The sequence below is a fragment of the Gavia stellata genome, chromosome 16 (genome assembly GCF_030936135.1).
Source record: "Gavia stellata isolate bGavSte3 chromosome 16, bGavSte3.hap2, whole genome shotgun sequence".
NCBI lineage: Eukaryota > Metazoa > Chordata > Aves > Gaviiformes > Gaviidae > Gavia > Gavia stellata.
Genome location: NC_082609.1, coordinates 3,627,992 through 3,641,757, shown reverse-complemented (window position 1 = coordinate 3,641,757; position 13,766 = coordinate 3,627,992). Strand labels below are relative to the sequence as shown.

Sequence of the window (13,766 nt, the reverse complement as noted above, 5' to 3'; positions counted from 1 at the left end):
CAAATTCCCCCGGAGTTTCAGTTCAGATATGCCACTGGGGTTCACTTTCTGTCCCAACTGTTGCTAAGCTGGGCACTGTTAAGCTTTTGCTCCACTTTATTTGTTCCAGAGCTACATTTCACTGAGAACCATCCTCCGGGCATAATGGAGCATGAAGCAGAGGGATGAGCCTGGCCTCCGCGGTGCCGCATCTGACGTCTCCCCGGATGCCGTGGACTAAGATCTAGTTTTCACTCCAGCTGTTGTAGAGCAGTAAAACTTGGATCCGGGTCTGACCATCCTTCATAAAGTGCAGAAGCATTTTCACTTGGGAGTCTTGGGACCTATATCCAGTAATTTCATCAGCAGCCAGGTGAACTCCCAGCTGGCTGATACAGCTAATTCATATTAAAGACAAAAGCATGTCTGCACCGGTGATGCAGAAAGAGATCTCCTGACGCAGGCTCTTTTGGAGGAGGATTTTACCGGGCAGCAGCAGGGTGGCACGTGTGGCACTGCCGGTGACACAAGTCACATCCTCGCACATCTAACCAGGTCTAACGCCGGGCATCTCCGTGGGACTCCTGTAAGGCGCCTACACAGCTAATCTGATGCCTTTACAGACACATCGGGCACAGGGATGGGCAGTTGTTTCTGCCCCAGGAAGAGGAGATGCCCTAAATGCTTCACTCTTTCAAAACAGGGGATTCAGCTCACAGAATACATCCCTCACCTGTTTCAAAAGACATATCTATAATCAAAAAATGACATTACCAGCCCTAATGCGCAACTTTCCGACAGCCTGGTCAGCAGCCACTGACATCTACACCCCCGGTATTTTGCTCTCAAGTGTTTCCAATTACCTTGGCTGGTAATAACAGCTTTTCCCTCTTTACCCAAGGCACAAACAACTCGGACTTTTTAAGTCTCCGTCCACTGCCAACACGTTAGATATAGCAATGTAAATCTGTCTGAGCAATAAGAACTAAGTGCAGCTGTAATTCAGGCAGTGACCACAGGAAAACCTCAAAATCTCTACTCAGCTTGATGCAAAGGGAGGATGTTAGAGAGGGTTGTGCTTACCGGGCCACAGCCTCAGGAGACGTGTAACGTGGGGGCTTGGGAAGGAGTTTCCAGCCCGTGAGCAGCACTAGCCGTGCCGGCTTCACCTGCTTCTAAACTTAGCTCTCTCTGACTCCGGACCCTGGTCCAGAGGAAAGGGAATGGGAGAATAACGTCCCTCTGGCTTTGCTCACGCTGCTCTTGAAATGAAGATGACCACTGCTAAACACTGCAGTTGCTACAACAGCAGCTCATGCCTAGTATAGTTTCCACATCTAGTGGAAATGTATCCGAGGCACATGAGGGAAAACAGGGCACAGCATCGTCCCTTCCAGCATGGGTCTTGGGAAACACAGCTCCTCCCAAGCCGGTCCCAGACCCGGCACCGCAGAGCTGGCAGGGGCGACCTGGGCGATGCCCTCCGGGGTGGGCAGCGCTGCCCGTGCCAGCTAGGAGCGAGGGAAAACCCTGCAGCAAGGTCAGACACCAACGGCCTCGGCTTAGTGCCCTTGAACCCCGCGACAGGAGGAAACCAACACAACGTAATCTGCAACTCAGCTGCGCTGCCTCTCATTTCATGGCTCTCTGTACCTCCCACTTACTCACGGGGAGGAGCCTCCATGCCACCCAGCCACCCTCCCCTGGCATCACTGCTGTACCTGTGCCCTTAATGAAAGGACATCCAGGCGGGCACCCAAACCAGGGAACTCAGCACGCAGCCACCTCGACGTAGGACCTCCCAATCCCACCACACTCAACCTCTCCCCACTTGCATCAACGGGGACGGAGCGGGCACAAGGACCCCCCACCCTTCATCCGAGATGCCCGCCGGGTACCTCCGCCTGCTCCCTCCCGGCAGAGCTGAGCACGAGGCGGAGGCTGGCACCGCCGGCGGGAGCTGTGGCTCTGCCTTCTTGGAGGACACCCTGTCCTGGCACCCACCACCCACAGCCAGCCGTGGGCATGCCGGTTGCCACCACGTCTGGGCGAGCACGGCCCCGGGGGAAAACTCTCCTTTGGCAAAAGCCTAAAAGCCCACGTACCTCAGAGGGCTTCTTCTCCTTCTGCCGTGACCAGGTGGATTTGGTATTCGGAATTTTGGAGCATCTGGAGGCCGATGTGGTATGACCTGCAACGAGGCAACAGAGACAGGTTACCTGCAAAGGAGAGGCAGTTTTTTCCGTAGCTTTGTCGCCAGCCCCACTGCCGCTACTACAGCCTCAACCAACACTTTGGGTCAACGCTAAGAGGTGATAATACCTTGACACGGCATTATTTTTGTGCACATCCCAGGGTACTTCACCAAAATAGCTTAACATCGCTTTCCTGCTGCTATGGACGATGAAACAGAGACCTCTGAAATTTAAAAACACTCTTGTCAAGTGCAGACATCAGAATTGCAAACCCAAAGTCAGGAATAAGAACGGCTTCTAAGAAGGAATGAGCCAGGACTCATTCCTGGAATCAGGAATCTATTGGGATCGGGAATTAAGGAGATAAAAGTTTTCTAAGAAGGATGCTTAAAGACAAGCATCTGAACTGCTCGAGGACTTCAGACCCCACGGTCAAAAATATTGACTAAATTGGGTAAAACTCCTCCGCCTGTGCCAGGACTAATGACTTCCAGACCTGTGCGCAGCTCAGCATCTAGTGGGAACCGCGCAACAGGACACACCGAGCAAATGCACTTTACACTTTTCAGTAGTAAGAGCGTATTTGCTTTGGGATTTGGGATTACTTTACTCCGGGAGTATTATGAATGGACTCTCATCATCCTGACTGGAGCAGTATCATCACCACCTCCACAAGGCAAGGGCAGCTAAAGCCTGAAATGTGCTGGGACCATTATGTTATTAATCTTTATTTGCAACCCATTTGTGTTACTATCACTTAAAAAAAAAGCTATATGTATTTGGTAATAATAAATAAGAAACTAGTTATTGGAATCTTTTTATAATAATGATGACAGTCGGATCTTCTGTCTAGCAGGACCCCTCCAGATTCCATTATATAAAAATGCTTTTGTGGGGGGTCCAACAAATTATCGATAGACCTATTCAACACTGATTTTATCCAGGGATGGCTGCATAGGAGGAAACAACACCGTGCGCATAAGCAGCTGCCAAACACGATGGAGCCACGCACGCAAGGACTTCAGGAGGGGCTCTGCCAGGAGCTGAGCTGGCACCAGGGACCGGGGCTGCCCCGGCTGCCGTGCCCCCGCGGTGGGAAATGTCCCTCCCTCCGCCAGCTCAGGCAATTGAATCCCTCACGAGCCCAGATAAATCTCACATGCCTATTTTTGCTCGCAAGAGAAGAGGCACTAGTTCACCTTGCACTCTTCACTTAATAAACGCACTTTCTTGTACTTCATAATACGAAGACCAGATCTGATGGCATCAGTCGTTCCCAAAGGGCAGCTCTTTTTCTGACTGCAGCGTCAGTGGGCTCGACATAAATGCATTTTTTTCATCATTTCAGCACATAACAGGACCCCGTAGGCAAAGCCCACAGCAGAAGCTCCTACGCTGCAGCCGCCGGGAAACGCCGCTTCGCTCGGCGAGCTGCTCAGAGCACTGCGGCACCGGATCCACAGTCTGTGCTGAGCGATCGAGTCACTAACTTCCACCTTGCCCCCTCTTCTCAACCTGCAACGTGGTGCTACAACTGCACAAACTTCGATAACATGTCACTACCGTCCTTTCCGGGCGGAGGCATGAAAAAAGAAGGTCATCACTTTGCTTACAATTATCCCGCAGGAGAGCATTTGTCAACAGCTTAGATATCACCTGCGGCATAAATATCCAAGCCCAACAGCGATAAGGCCGTGTTGTTTAATGCCGTGATTAAAGATGCCTTACCCCCGAAAGGCAGAGAAGCCAGCTAGCGCGGCTCGGCTTGGTTAAGCCTTTGAGCATCTGCGGATTAGGAGACGGGAAGTTTGGAGCACGGCTTCCAAAACAAACCCCTTTCTGAGACAGAGATGTTGTATTTTACGAGAAGCGAGCGGCGTCGACAGAGCCTGAAACACTTTCCCTAGGCACGGCTCAGCCCCCAGACCCCCCCAGGGCTGCAGCAGGACGGGGGTCCCCTCCGGCAGCCGAACAGCAGGTTCCCGTCGGCTGTAGCGGTGCAAACTCCGCTCCCGCTGATGATTTTTTTGGCTAAAGCTGTGGGAACAGCAGCCAAACCCAGCAAGATCAGCCTTTCCATAACCCCCTGTAATCTCCCCATCATCCTGTTAGGGAAAGGCCCAGAAGTTTAGTGTCTTTAGCAAAGTCCCTTTCGTTCTCGGATATCCAGCAGCCAGATCCTGTAAAGTGTGGAGAGCAAATTCCCAGCACGGTCCAGATGAAATTACTGTGACATTCGTAAGAAACCAAGAGCAACTAGTAGGAAACTCGGGAGCCCAGACAAGGGATTAGAATACTGCCTCGAGGGTACGGAACACTACGGCACTGCAGTATGTCTGCAGTGGGTGAAACCCTGGAATAAGTGGTAGAGGAAAGCACTCTATTTATAGCCAAAATTCAGCACATTTGCACATGTTTATTGTTGAGCACATGCTTCTGTGCTTTCCTGAATGAGGACGAAGTGAGGTAGATGTTGAGAAGCAAGCGTGGGCTTGCAAGCTTTGCTGGCTCCAGCCTCATCCCTTTTCCCACATCACTCCTCAGCTCGCAAGAAGGGAACAAGGCGGCTCCGGTTTTACCCTGACTCCAGTAAAAACTTCCCCTTCCCCCCAGTACAACCCAATCAAGAGCTAACTGGTCTCAGGCTGCAGCTCACAGGAAAGGACAACTTGTCTACTAAGGGTGTTTGCTTCGTTAGCAGATTTGCGATCAGCAGCTCTCCCTCGCCCGGGCTCCTCACAGGAGGGAGACACGCTCATCAGTTAAGAGGAGCCACAGCCGGGGCATTTAAATTGGTATCAGCTTGTTGCTGCATCTCTGACAAACCCAGCCCGGCGCACAATTCATTGTGCAGAGACTTCCCAGTAAATGCAGTTTCCTCCACTCTTTGCAAAGTAATTATTCAAGCGTTTTCCCTGCTGGAGGTGAATCGCTTAGTTATCTCGTTCAAAGGCTTGAATTAAAGGTCTTACTGTCAGTGGTGTCTGAGTTATCACTGCTGATCGAGTACTTGCGTCGTTTTTCTTCCATCTGTAACAAAAGAAATTGAACATTACACTTAGTGCCCAGGAAACTCATCTCAGCACCAAATCACTGTTACCTCTGAACATCTGCACACTGGTCATCCCAGCCCCAGCCAGTACTTACCCTTCACGACAGACAACTACCCAGAGCCTTAAAAAAAAAGGAAGAAAACAATCCTCATAGGGCTTTTTTTAAAAATTTGAAGGGTGCCAGTGTGTCTTTACCAGCTTTCCCTGCTCCTAGGAGGTACAGCCAGTACACTTTGATCACTCAGCTTTGCATGGCCATTTGCCTATGCAGGATTCGCAACCAAATATCCCTCCCGCTGCAAGAGCATCGCCAGGGAGGACACCCCACCACGGACCGTACCCCACCACGGACCGTACCCCACCATGGACCATACCCCACCACGGACCGTGGTGCTGTTGGACGGGACAAAAGACATCCCATGAACTACCTGTCTGGGCTGCCAATGTGCACAGAGAGAAGAATGGAAACTACGCACACTCTCAGTATGTCTGCAGGGGGAAGTCCGAGCATCAGGGAGCTGAAGGGGACCCCCGTGTACAATGAGACCGGGGTTTTACCCTCTGACTCATCTTCCCACTCAGGCGGTATCTACTTCTTTTAAGGCTTCTGCTGTATCTGTCACACAGCCAGCGCGCTCTTCCCATCACCCAGAGCTGCCCTGCCTGCTCGGGCGCAGCCAGGCAGCCCCCCCCAGCACCGCAGCTCCCGGGGGGGTGCGAGTGAGCGGCTTCTGCACAGCTCCTGGGACTTCTCCATCCTCTCGGAGACAAAACCATGGCAGCGGGTACCACCGCACCGATTAGGAGGACAGGAGACCCCTTTCAAGCTCAGCTGCTGATTTGCTTTGTGACTTTGAACAAGTCACAGAACCGCTTGAGATCAGCGGGTTCTCCTGAACTCGCCCCTCAGAAACAGAGCGCTCGGAGCCGAAAGTCAAGTACCTGTACCAGCAAATGCTTTAGATGCTTTGAAAAAAAAGAAAAAAGCAGGAAAAAATTATGAAAAAAAGTATTTTAACTTTTGAAGACCCCAGTTTACCAATGTGGCTGGTGGCTGATAATGTGTCCCCCAATACAGTGCCTTTGGGAGCTCTGGATGGAAAGTGCTACCCATGGACCGGACAACTATCCAACAGGCTGTGAGCTAAAATGCACCAGCAGAAAGCAATGTTAATCTCGTGGAAATCTTCTTAGTACTTTCTGAGGTATTTTGTAAGAATCTAAGGGTGTTATCATGGCATATACACTACTGCTTCCACAAATGGTAAGTGGGAATGATGATAGAACACTAGTTTTGTGCGGTTCGGTCGCAGCAGCTGCCAGCGGCACACAGACTGGATAGCGGGCTAGAGCACGCCGTTTCCCCCAAACAACAGAAGTTCCACATAAGCATACAAACCCCTTGCAATGCTTGTATTTTGCACTATATGTGCTATGTTTTATCACACCATTGTAAGGGATAATACTACAAAGTATCATAAACATTTTAACTATCGGTGTTGTGGTAAGGCATTGCCCTGTCGAAACATGATTAAAAATGTTCCTTGAGAATATGGCAATATCAATACTTTCCCCCAGTGATTCAAGGGGAAACAGAAGTTATTAAACCAGTCCTGTTCCAAGTAGCCATTGGATTTTGCTTGAGGAGGGTGATATTGAAGACAGCTCTAACTGCGGTTTACTTACTTTTAGTAGGAATTCTACCCGAACCTTTTAAACTAGTTCCTACTGGTCTGAAGTGGCAAAGACGCTCTCGGAGCACAAAGCTGGAGCTATGCTTTTCCTGACTCTGGCATTCCTAGCCACAGAGATTAAACAAGCCAAAGCCAATGGGGAAAAGAAACACCTGAGCTGAAGCAAAGGAATGCCACTGATAACCAGAGGGATTTCCAGTGTTTCCCGTCTTTGCCTTTACAGCCAGACAGTGTCACTAACGTCATTTTCCTTCCAAGGGAGGGAAAAAGGTATATAATTAATGCACAGCACTGGTGTCAGGATGCGGGGACTGGTTTTGGCTCTGATAAATATGTGAGAAGATGCACTCATCATCCCTTTAATTGAACTTGGTCCTTGCATCCCGCTCCAGCCCTACCGCTACCTACACATCCCTGCATCCCGCTCCTGCCCTACCCCTACCTACACATCCCTGCATCCCGCTCCTGCCCTACCCCTACCTACACATCCCTGCATCCCGCTCCTGCCCTACCCCTACCTACACATCCCTGCATCCCGCTCCTGCCCTACCCCTACCTACACATCCCTGCATCCCGCTCCTGCCCTACCCCTACCTACACATCCCTGCATCCCGCTCCTGCCCTACCCCTACCTACACATCCCTGCATCCCGCTCCTGCCCTACCCCTACCTACACAACACACTTTTACATGCTCACTATTTAACAGTATGAATTTATGCTCACATACCAACACGGTCCACATTGCAGGTAAAACAGCGGCTCTACTTCAGTAAATCCTTTTGCCACCGTTTGGCAGGATCCAAGACAGCACCCTTGGAACCAAATCGCAGTTCAATTGCTCTGAATGAAATTCTGGCTTGAGCGAAGTAGGGACCTCTCTGAACACAGAGCAGCACCGAAAGGCAACCACCGCCTGGGTAGGGCATGGCACGGCACACGATGCCCAACGAGGCACTGTGTGCACGAAGGGAGCGAAATTTGGGGCCAAAGCCGCAGAGCTCAACCAGATCTTTTCAGAAAATGGTTAACTTCCAGGCAGGGCTAAGAAGATGCTGTTTCCTGAGGCACTCATCTTCTTGAGCAGCCACACAGTAGTAAACAGCATGGTACTTAACGGAGGAATTTACTGTAGAAGAAGGGTAATTGGGCCATTTCCCCACCTGGAGCACAGGGTTATAAAGTCTGAAGGTGGCTGGGCTCCCGGCACCCCTCCGGCACCCCTCCGGCAGCCAGCGCAGGGGACCCATGGCCCACATCACTCCCAGGGCTGGAGCTCCGGCCCCGACAAGCCTCGCATGGAGCGAGCTCTCAGGAGCAATTCAGTTGGTGTACTACCAAGCAACTTAAAGTCTCCACAAAATACGGTCTCTGCTCCAAAATTAATCCTTTGTTTACATTAGAAGCTAATTTCACCTTCAACTGACCCATTCCCCGCATGGCATCATTATTAGAGTCATAAACAAATACCAAAAAAATTTGTAATACTTTGAAAAGGTCACCCTTAGGTCAAACTTGGCCCAAAATCTAGCTTTTACAGAGCCAGAAACCAAGAGAAAGGTTTCCATGTATGCTTGCTTAAAAAATTCAAACAGAAACAGATGTGGGTTTCTTTTATAAACAAATGAACATCCCCCTGAAGTGTCTGCAACTCAAATCCACAGGCATAGCCCTGCGCTAATGCCTGGAAACCCGAAAGCGGAATTGCTTGCAAACTAACACATGTTCAGCATTGCCTTTGTTCCAGCTGAGAAAGGCAGATAAATGCTAAACCGAGGAAGATGGTGGCCCTCCATCAGCCTAAACAAATGTAAATCACTAGGGCTTTGGACAAATGGGCCACAGTAAAATTGAGATGATGGCCTCAGGCTGCCTGGTCCTGCCTCGCAGCAGGGGAAGGGTTGAAGAAGAGCTTTTGGAGATGCGAATTTGCCCAACCCATGCAACCTGGGAGAAGCGAAGGCAGCAGCACCCTTCAGCACACCCGGAGGTGCATCTGCCCAGGTCCTGAGCTCCCGTCCCACCCGGGCGCTCCTCCCCGCATGCACGCTCCCATGCGCGCTAAACCCAAATGCCTCATCCAGCCTTGCGGCCAGCAAAGAACTGCTCTGCCAACCCCTCCAGGATCCCTGTGCTCCGGGGAATCGGCTGATGTTCCCCAGCTCCTGCGAGCATCAAGTCCACGTGGGACGTGGAGCTCCTGGTGGCATCACAGCACCATGTGCAGGGGCTGTTTGCAAGAACGAACCATTCCGGACTGTGGCAAGCAAACTAGAGGAATTCATACGTGCCTGTGCACACAGGGAACGGGCACAGAAACCTGCAGAAGTTGCAGTAAAAAAGGGGGAAAAAAAAAAAAGTATTTGGTCATCACCTCTTCCAGCGCTCATCCGCACGTTAAGGGATGCGCCGCGCTCGGTCCCCCTGCGCCGCCACCTCTGACGCTGTGACAGTTGAGCAACACCGGCTGAATTCTGTGCTCTGTTTGTGAGCTGCAATGAGACTGCAGAAAAACCACTTCCCTGTTTGTTCTTCCAGCACAGAAATAGGAACACGAAGAGAAAATAGTGCCCCCAGCGGCATGCACACCGCTCCGGCCAGCGGACCCCCGCTCGCGCCCAGGGACCCCCGTCCCACCGCCCTGGCATGGCCGGCGACGGGGAGCCGAGGGGCAGCTCGTCCACGCTTCCTTCCCCTCTGCGTTAATGTATCTCTGCTCTCTCTAGGAATAGCAGCAGGTTGTTAGAAAGTACAGTAAGGGTGGAGGGCTGGAAGGTCCCAACCTTTCTACCGTAGGAGGGTTGTCCTCCTCGGATTGCCTTTTCTCATTAACAATCTGGAGCCAAGCGCTGCTACAGGATGCTCTGAGCGAGCGGCAGCATCCCCCGGCGCAGACACAGCCCCAATTCCACAATACCAGAAGAACAAACTTTGCGACCGAAGGATGCGCGTCGACTGTGCCAACAGACCGTCAGCAGATCTTGGTGGACAGCCCTTACATCTCAGGGGGAGCCGCGCTCCTCTTTCCTTAACCTCCCCGGTAACCCCGCAGAGGCGAAACCCAGCGAGGCACGAGCCTGGCACCCGGGAACACCCGTGTTCTGGGCAGCGGGAGCCCGTCCCTGCCAGCCGGGGCTCGCCTGCCCCTCCGCTCCGCCACAGCCTGCTGTCAGCTCAACCTCTTCAGCAAACACCCAGCTCGCCCAGGTGAAGAGAGAGCCATTCCTCCTCTCCTCCACAGCCACTCCGCTTGCTCTCTTGGCTCCCTGGGGCAAAATTTAATCTCATTTAAATTTAAAACAAAACAAGCCCTCATCTACTTCCTGTGCTTTGCCTTTTTCCACATCTACAAGGGGATTTTTTCTTTCTTTACTACTCACATTTATAACTTTGCTTGCCTCTTCTGACTTGTTACCCTCTAATTATCCATTTTTCCTTCAGCAAGCCCAGACAGAGCACAGGTAATCAGAAAGGTTACTGCGGGCACCCGGGGCCACCCCTGCCTTCGGGCAGGAGGGAGCGGGCAGGGACAGGGGACAAAGGCAGGGACAGGGGACAAGGGCAGGGACAGGGGACAAGGGCAGGGACACGGGGCAAAGGCAGGGACAAGGGACAAGGGCAGGGACACGGCTCCTCGCCCGCAGTCGGCTGCCCTGTCCTGCAGGTCTCGGAGCAAAATCAACAGGAGCTCTGGGTGCTCCAAACTTTGTACCGAATGCCCAGAGGAAGGCAAAGAGCAGACGGGATTCCGAATACCTTGGTTTGAGGACCACCTACCCACCAACTTTCAGAACTTGGTGCCAAACACTACCAGCAGAAACCAGTACTTTAAATAAATTGCATCTCCCTGCCTACAGACCCAAGGTGGACCCTCCCACCCTTTGCTCCAAGCCTTCGTGTTTGGACATCAGCCTCAATTTTCCTAGGAAAAACAAATTTAACCTTTGATTTAACCTTTCTGCAAGCTATTTTTACTCCTCTCTCAAGCTTATTTTAACCTCAGTAGCCAATAAATGCTTAAAGGTCAAACACCGTTCCTAAGAGCCGGGCTCCTCACCCCTGGGAGAAAGGCTGAGATCATTCATTTTTTCCCAAGCAAAATCCCCTCTTAGAGCTGTCCCGGCGGTAGGAGGGTCTGGGATCACACCCCTAAGCAAACAATTTTCACTGGGGGTGCGGAGAGAAGGAGCTGGGAATTTTCCCTGTCAGTGCCATCCTTCTTCCCACTCAAAAAGCGCTCAGGATGCACAGGTATGGAGATACAGATGTATTTTTTTTTTTTCCTTAATTGCACCTGAGCTTGGCAATTCAGCAGCCCCCCCCGCCCCTGCAGCGCTTCCCAACTTCCAGGTCGCTGCCTCCAGCCCCAGGAGCGGAGCAGCCGGGGCGGGGGGGGGCGGGGGGGCGGCGGGTAAGGCGCTCCCAGCCCCGCATCCCACTCCCGCATCCCGGCCCTGCTCCCGGCCCCGCATCCCAGCTCCGCATCTCAGCCCTGCTCCCGGCCCCGCATCCCGGCCCCGCATCCCGGCCCCGCTCGGCGGGCCAGGAAGGGGCAGGCGCGGCCGCGGGGGCGGCGCGGGCTTCCCCCGGAGGGAGGGAGCCCGGGGAGGGGGCAGGTGGCCGGATCGGGGCCGGGGGGGGGAGCCGGGACCCCCGGCAGGGCCACGGCGGGTGTTTTCGGGCCCGGGTGATGCGCGGGAGGGGGGGGGGGCGGCGGCCGCCTGCGGGCCCGGCAGCGCGGGGACCCAGCGGCGCGGTGCGGCGGGGCGGGGGGGGGGGAAGGCGGCGGGGAAAGCCCCGAGGCGCGGCGGCCGGGAGCGGTGGGGAGGGAGGGAGGGAGGTGGGGAGGGAGGGCAGGCGGGAGCCGGCAGCCGCCACGCCCCCGGGCACCGCCATCCCGGCCCCGCGCAGCGCTCCGCGGCCGCGGGCCCGCCGCTCCCCCGCCCCAAACGCGGCCCCGCGGCAGCGCTGCCCGAGCCCCGGGGGCCGCGCGTGTCTGTCCGTCCCCGGGGCCGCGCATCGCCCCGAGGAGCCGCGGGGCGCCCCCCCCCCCCCCCCCCCCCCCCCCCCCCGGCGGGCAGGGCGCGGGGCAGCCTCTGCCGCAGTCATTAATTCGGAAAATAAAGCGGCGGGGCTGCAGCCCCGACCCTGCAAAAGTTCTTGTTTACGTTCCCTCGCAGACTTTAAAACGGGAGTGACCAACATGCGCCATCCCCCCCCTGGAAATGCTGCACATCCCCCGCCTCGCAGCCGGGGGGGGGGGGGGGGGAATAAATAAATAAAGAAAAATAAATAGCAGCGAAGCAGGGGGAGCTGCAAAATAACCATCCGCGGCAAAATAAGCCCCTTCCCGCCGCCAGCCCCGCCGAGCCCTTACCTTTGCCGGGAGAGCGTCCTCCAGGAGTTGGGGCTGTCTCTCGGGTTACGGGCGGGGAGGGGGCGGGGGCGGGGGATGCTCCCGCAGTCCCCGGCCGGGAGAGCCCCCTCGCCGCCTCAATCCGGTGTCATTGCCGGGGCCGCGCCGGCCGGGCCCTCCTCAGGAGCGGCCGCCCGGCAACTCCATGGATGCGGCCCCCGCTCCCAGCCGAGATGGCCGCTCCGCCGCGGCCGGGCGAGCCCTGCCCGCCTGTTTCTCTTTCTTTTTTTCACCCCGCACTTCCTCAGGCTCTCCGCGCCCCGCCGCCCGCCCCGCCGCCGCTCGGGCTCCGGCAGGGAGGCGGGGAAGCGACTTTCGGAGCGGGGACGGATAATGGTGGCGGCGCTTCCCCCCCCCCCCCCCCCCCCCCGCCCCGCGCCTTCGGCCGCCCCAAATCTTCAATTTCTTCCCCTCCTGCGCCTTCTCCCTTCCCCCGGCGCAGCGGCAGGGCCAGGTGCGGGCAGCGCGGGTCCCATCCCGGGCCGCGCCGCCGCCGCTCCGCTCCTCACCCCCCCGCCGGCCGCCGGGGCCCCATGGCGCTGCCCGGAGCCCCAGCGCCGCTCGCCCGCAGCGCGCTCGCCCCGCAGGCGTCCCGCCGGCCCTGCACAGGCGGACACACACGCACACACTCGCACACACACACGCACTCACACTCTTTCCCTCCTCTCCCCCCCCGCCCCGCTCCGCTCCCCCCCGCCGCGCTGTGCACAGGCGTACACGGGGCCGCTGCCGCAACCGTAAAAAAAAAAATAAGCTTATACTTTAAAAAAAAAACCACACACACACACACAACCTTTTGGCGCCATATTAATGACGTACTTAAAATTTGCCATTTCTCCTGCGTCAAAAAGACGGTTCTTGCCCATCGCGCAGCGGGCGGGGGCCGCGGTACGGAGCCGCTTCCCCCTCCCCGCTCCGCGTAGCAAACTTCCGCGGCCGCGGGGCGGGCCGCCGGCGTGGGAATTGCCGGGGAGGGCCGCGGTGCCTCCGCGCTGCTCCGCGGGCCGCGCCGGCACACGCGGCCGCTGCGGAGGGGCGAGGAGCGGCTGGGCTGGAGGTGCGGCTGCAGCAGCACAGCCCCGGGGCAGGGGGAAGGTGTTCCCCCCCGCCCCAACTTCGCGGAGTTTCCGCGGAGAGGAGCGCAGCCCCCGCGGTCACCCCGCCGCGTGCTCCCCAAATGGGTGCTTCGGGCCTGCGTGGCTCGGGGCTGCCCGTTGCCCGCTCTTTCCCCGGGATTAAAACCAGCAAGAGCGCGGCTGTCGGGAGAAAACCACGTTCTTAAATTAAAATAATAATAATTGGATGGCGCGGTCTGTACGATGTCCGTCTTTCCAAACCCTTGGAGGCCCCAGAGGAAAACAAAACGGCAGAAGTTGTCTTGCAGGGCGTTAAAGCGTTGCTGCAGAAGATGAAAATTCAGGTTAAAGCTGG

At 55.4% G+C, this 13,766-nt stretch overlaps 1 protein-coding gene across 1 annotated transcript in view; it reads right to left on the bottom strand.

The window, feature by feature from the left end:
• The window catches only part of JADE2 (jade family PHD finger 2), an 81,971-nt gene extending 69,648 nt beyond the window's left edge, over positions 1-12,323 (bottom strand). Inside the window, exons 1-3 of the mRNA XM_059825209.1 lie at positions 12,297-12,323; positions 5,147-5,204; positions 2,085-2,170 (exon numbers count right to left, since the gene is read on the bottom strand). Coding sequence (XP_059681192.1) covers positions 2,085-2,170; positions 5,147-5,204 — 144 coding nt within the window. The 5' untranslated portion in view covers positions 12,297-12,323. The remainder of the gene's footprint in view (positions 1-2,084; positions 2,171-5,146; positions 5,205-12,296) is intronic.
• Between the last annotated feature and the right edge of the window lie 1,443 nt (positions 12,324-13,766).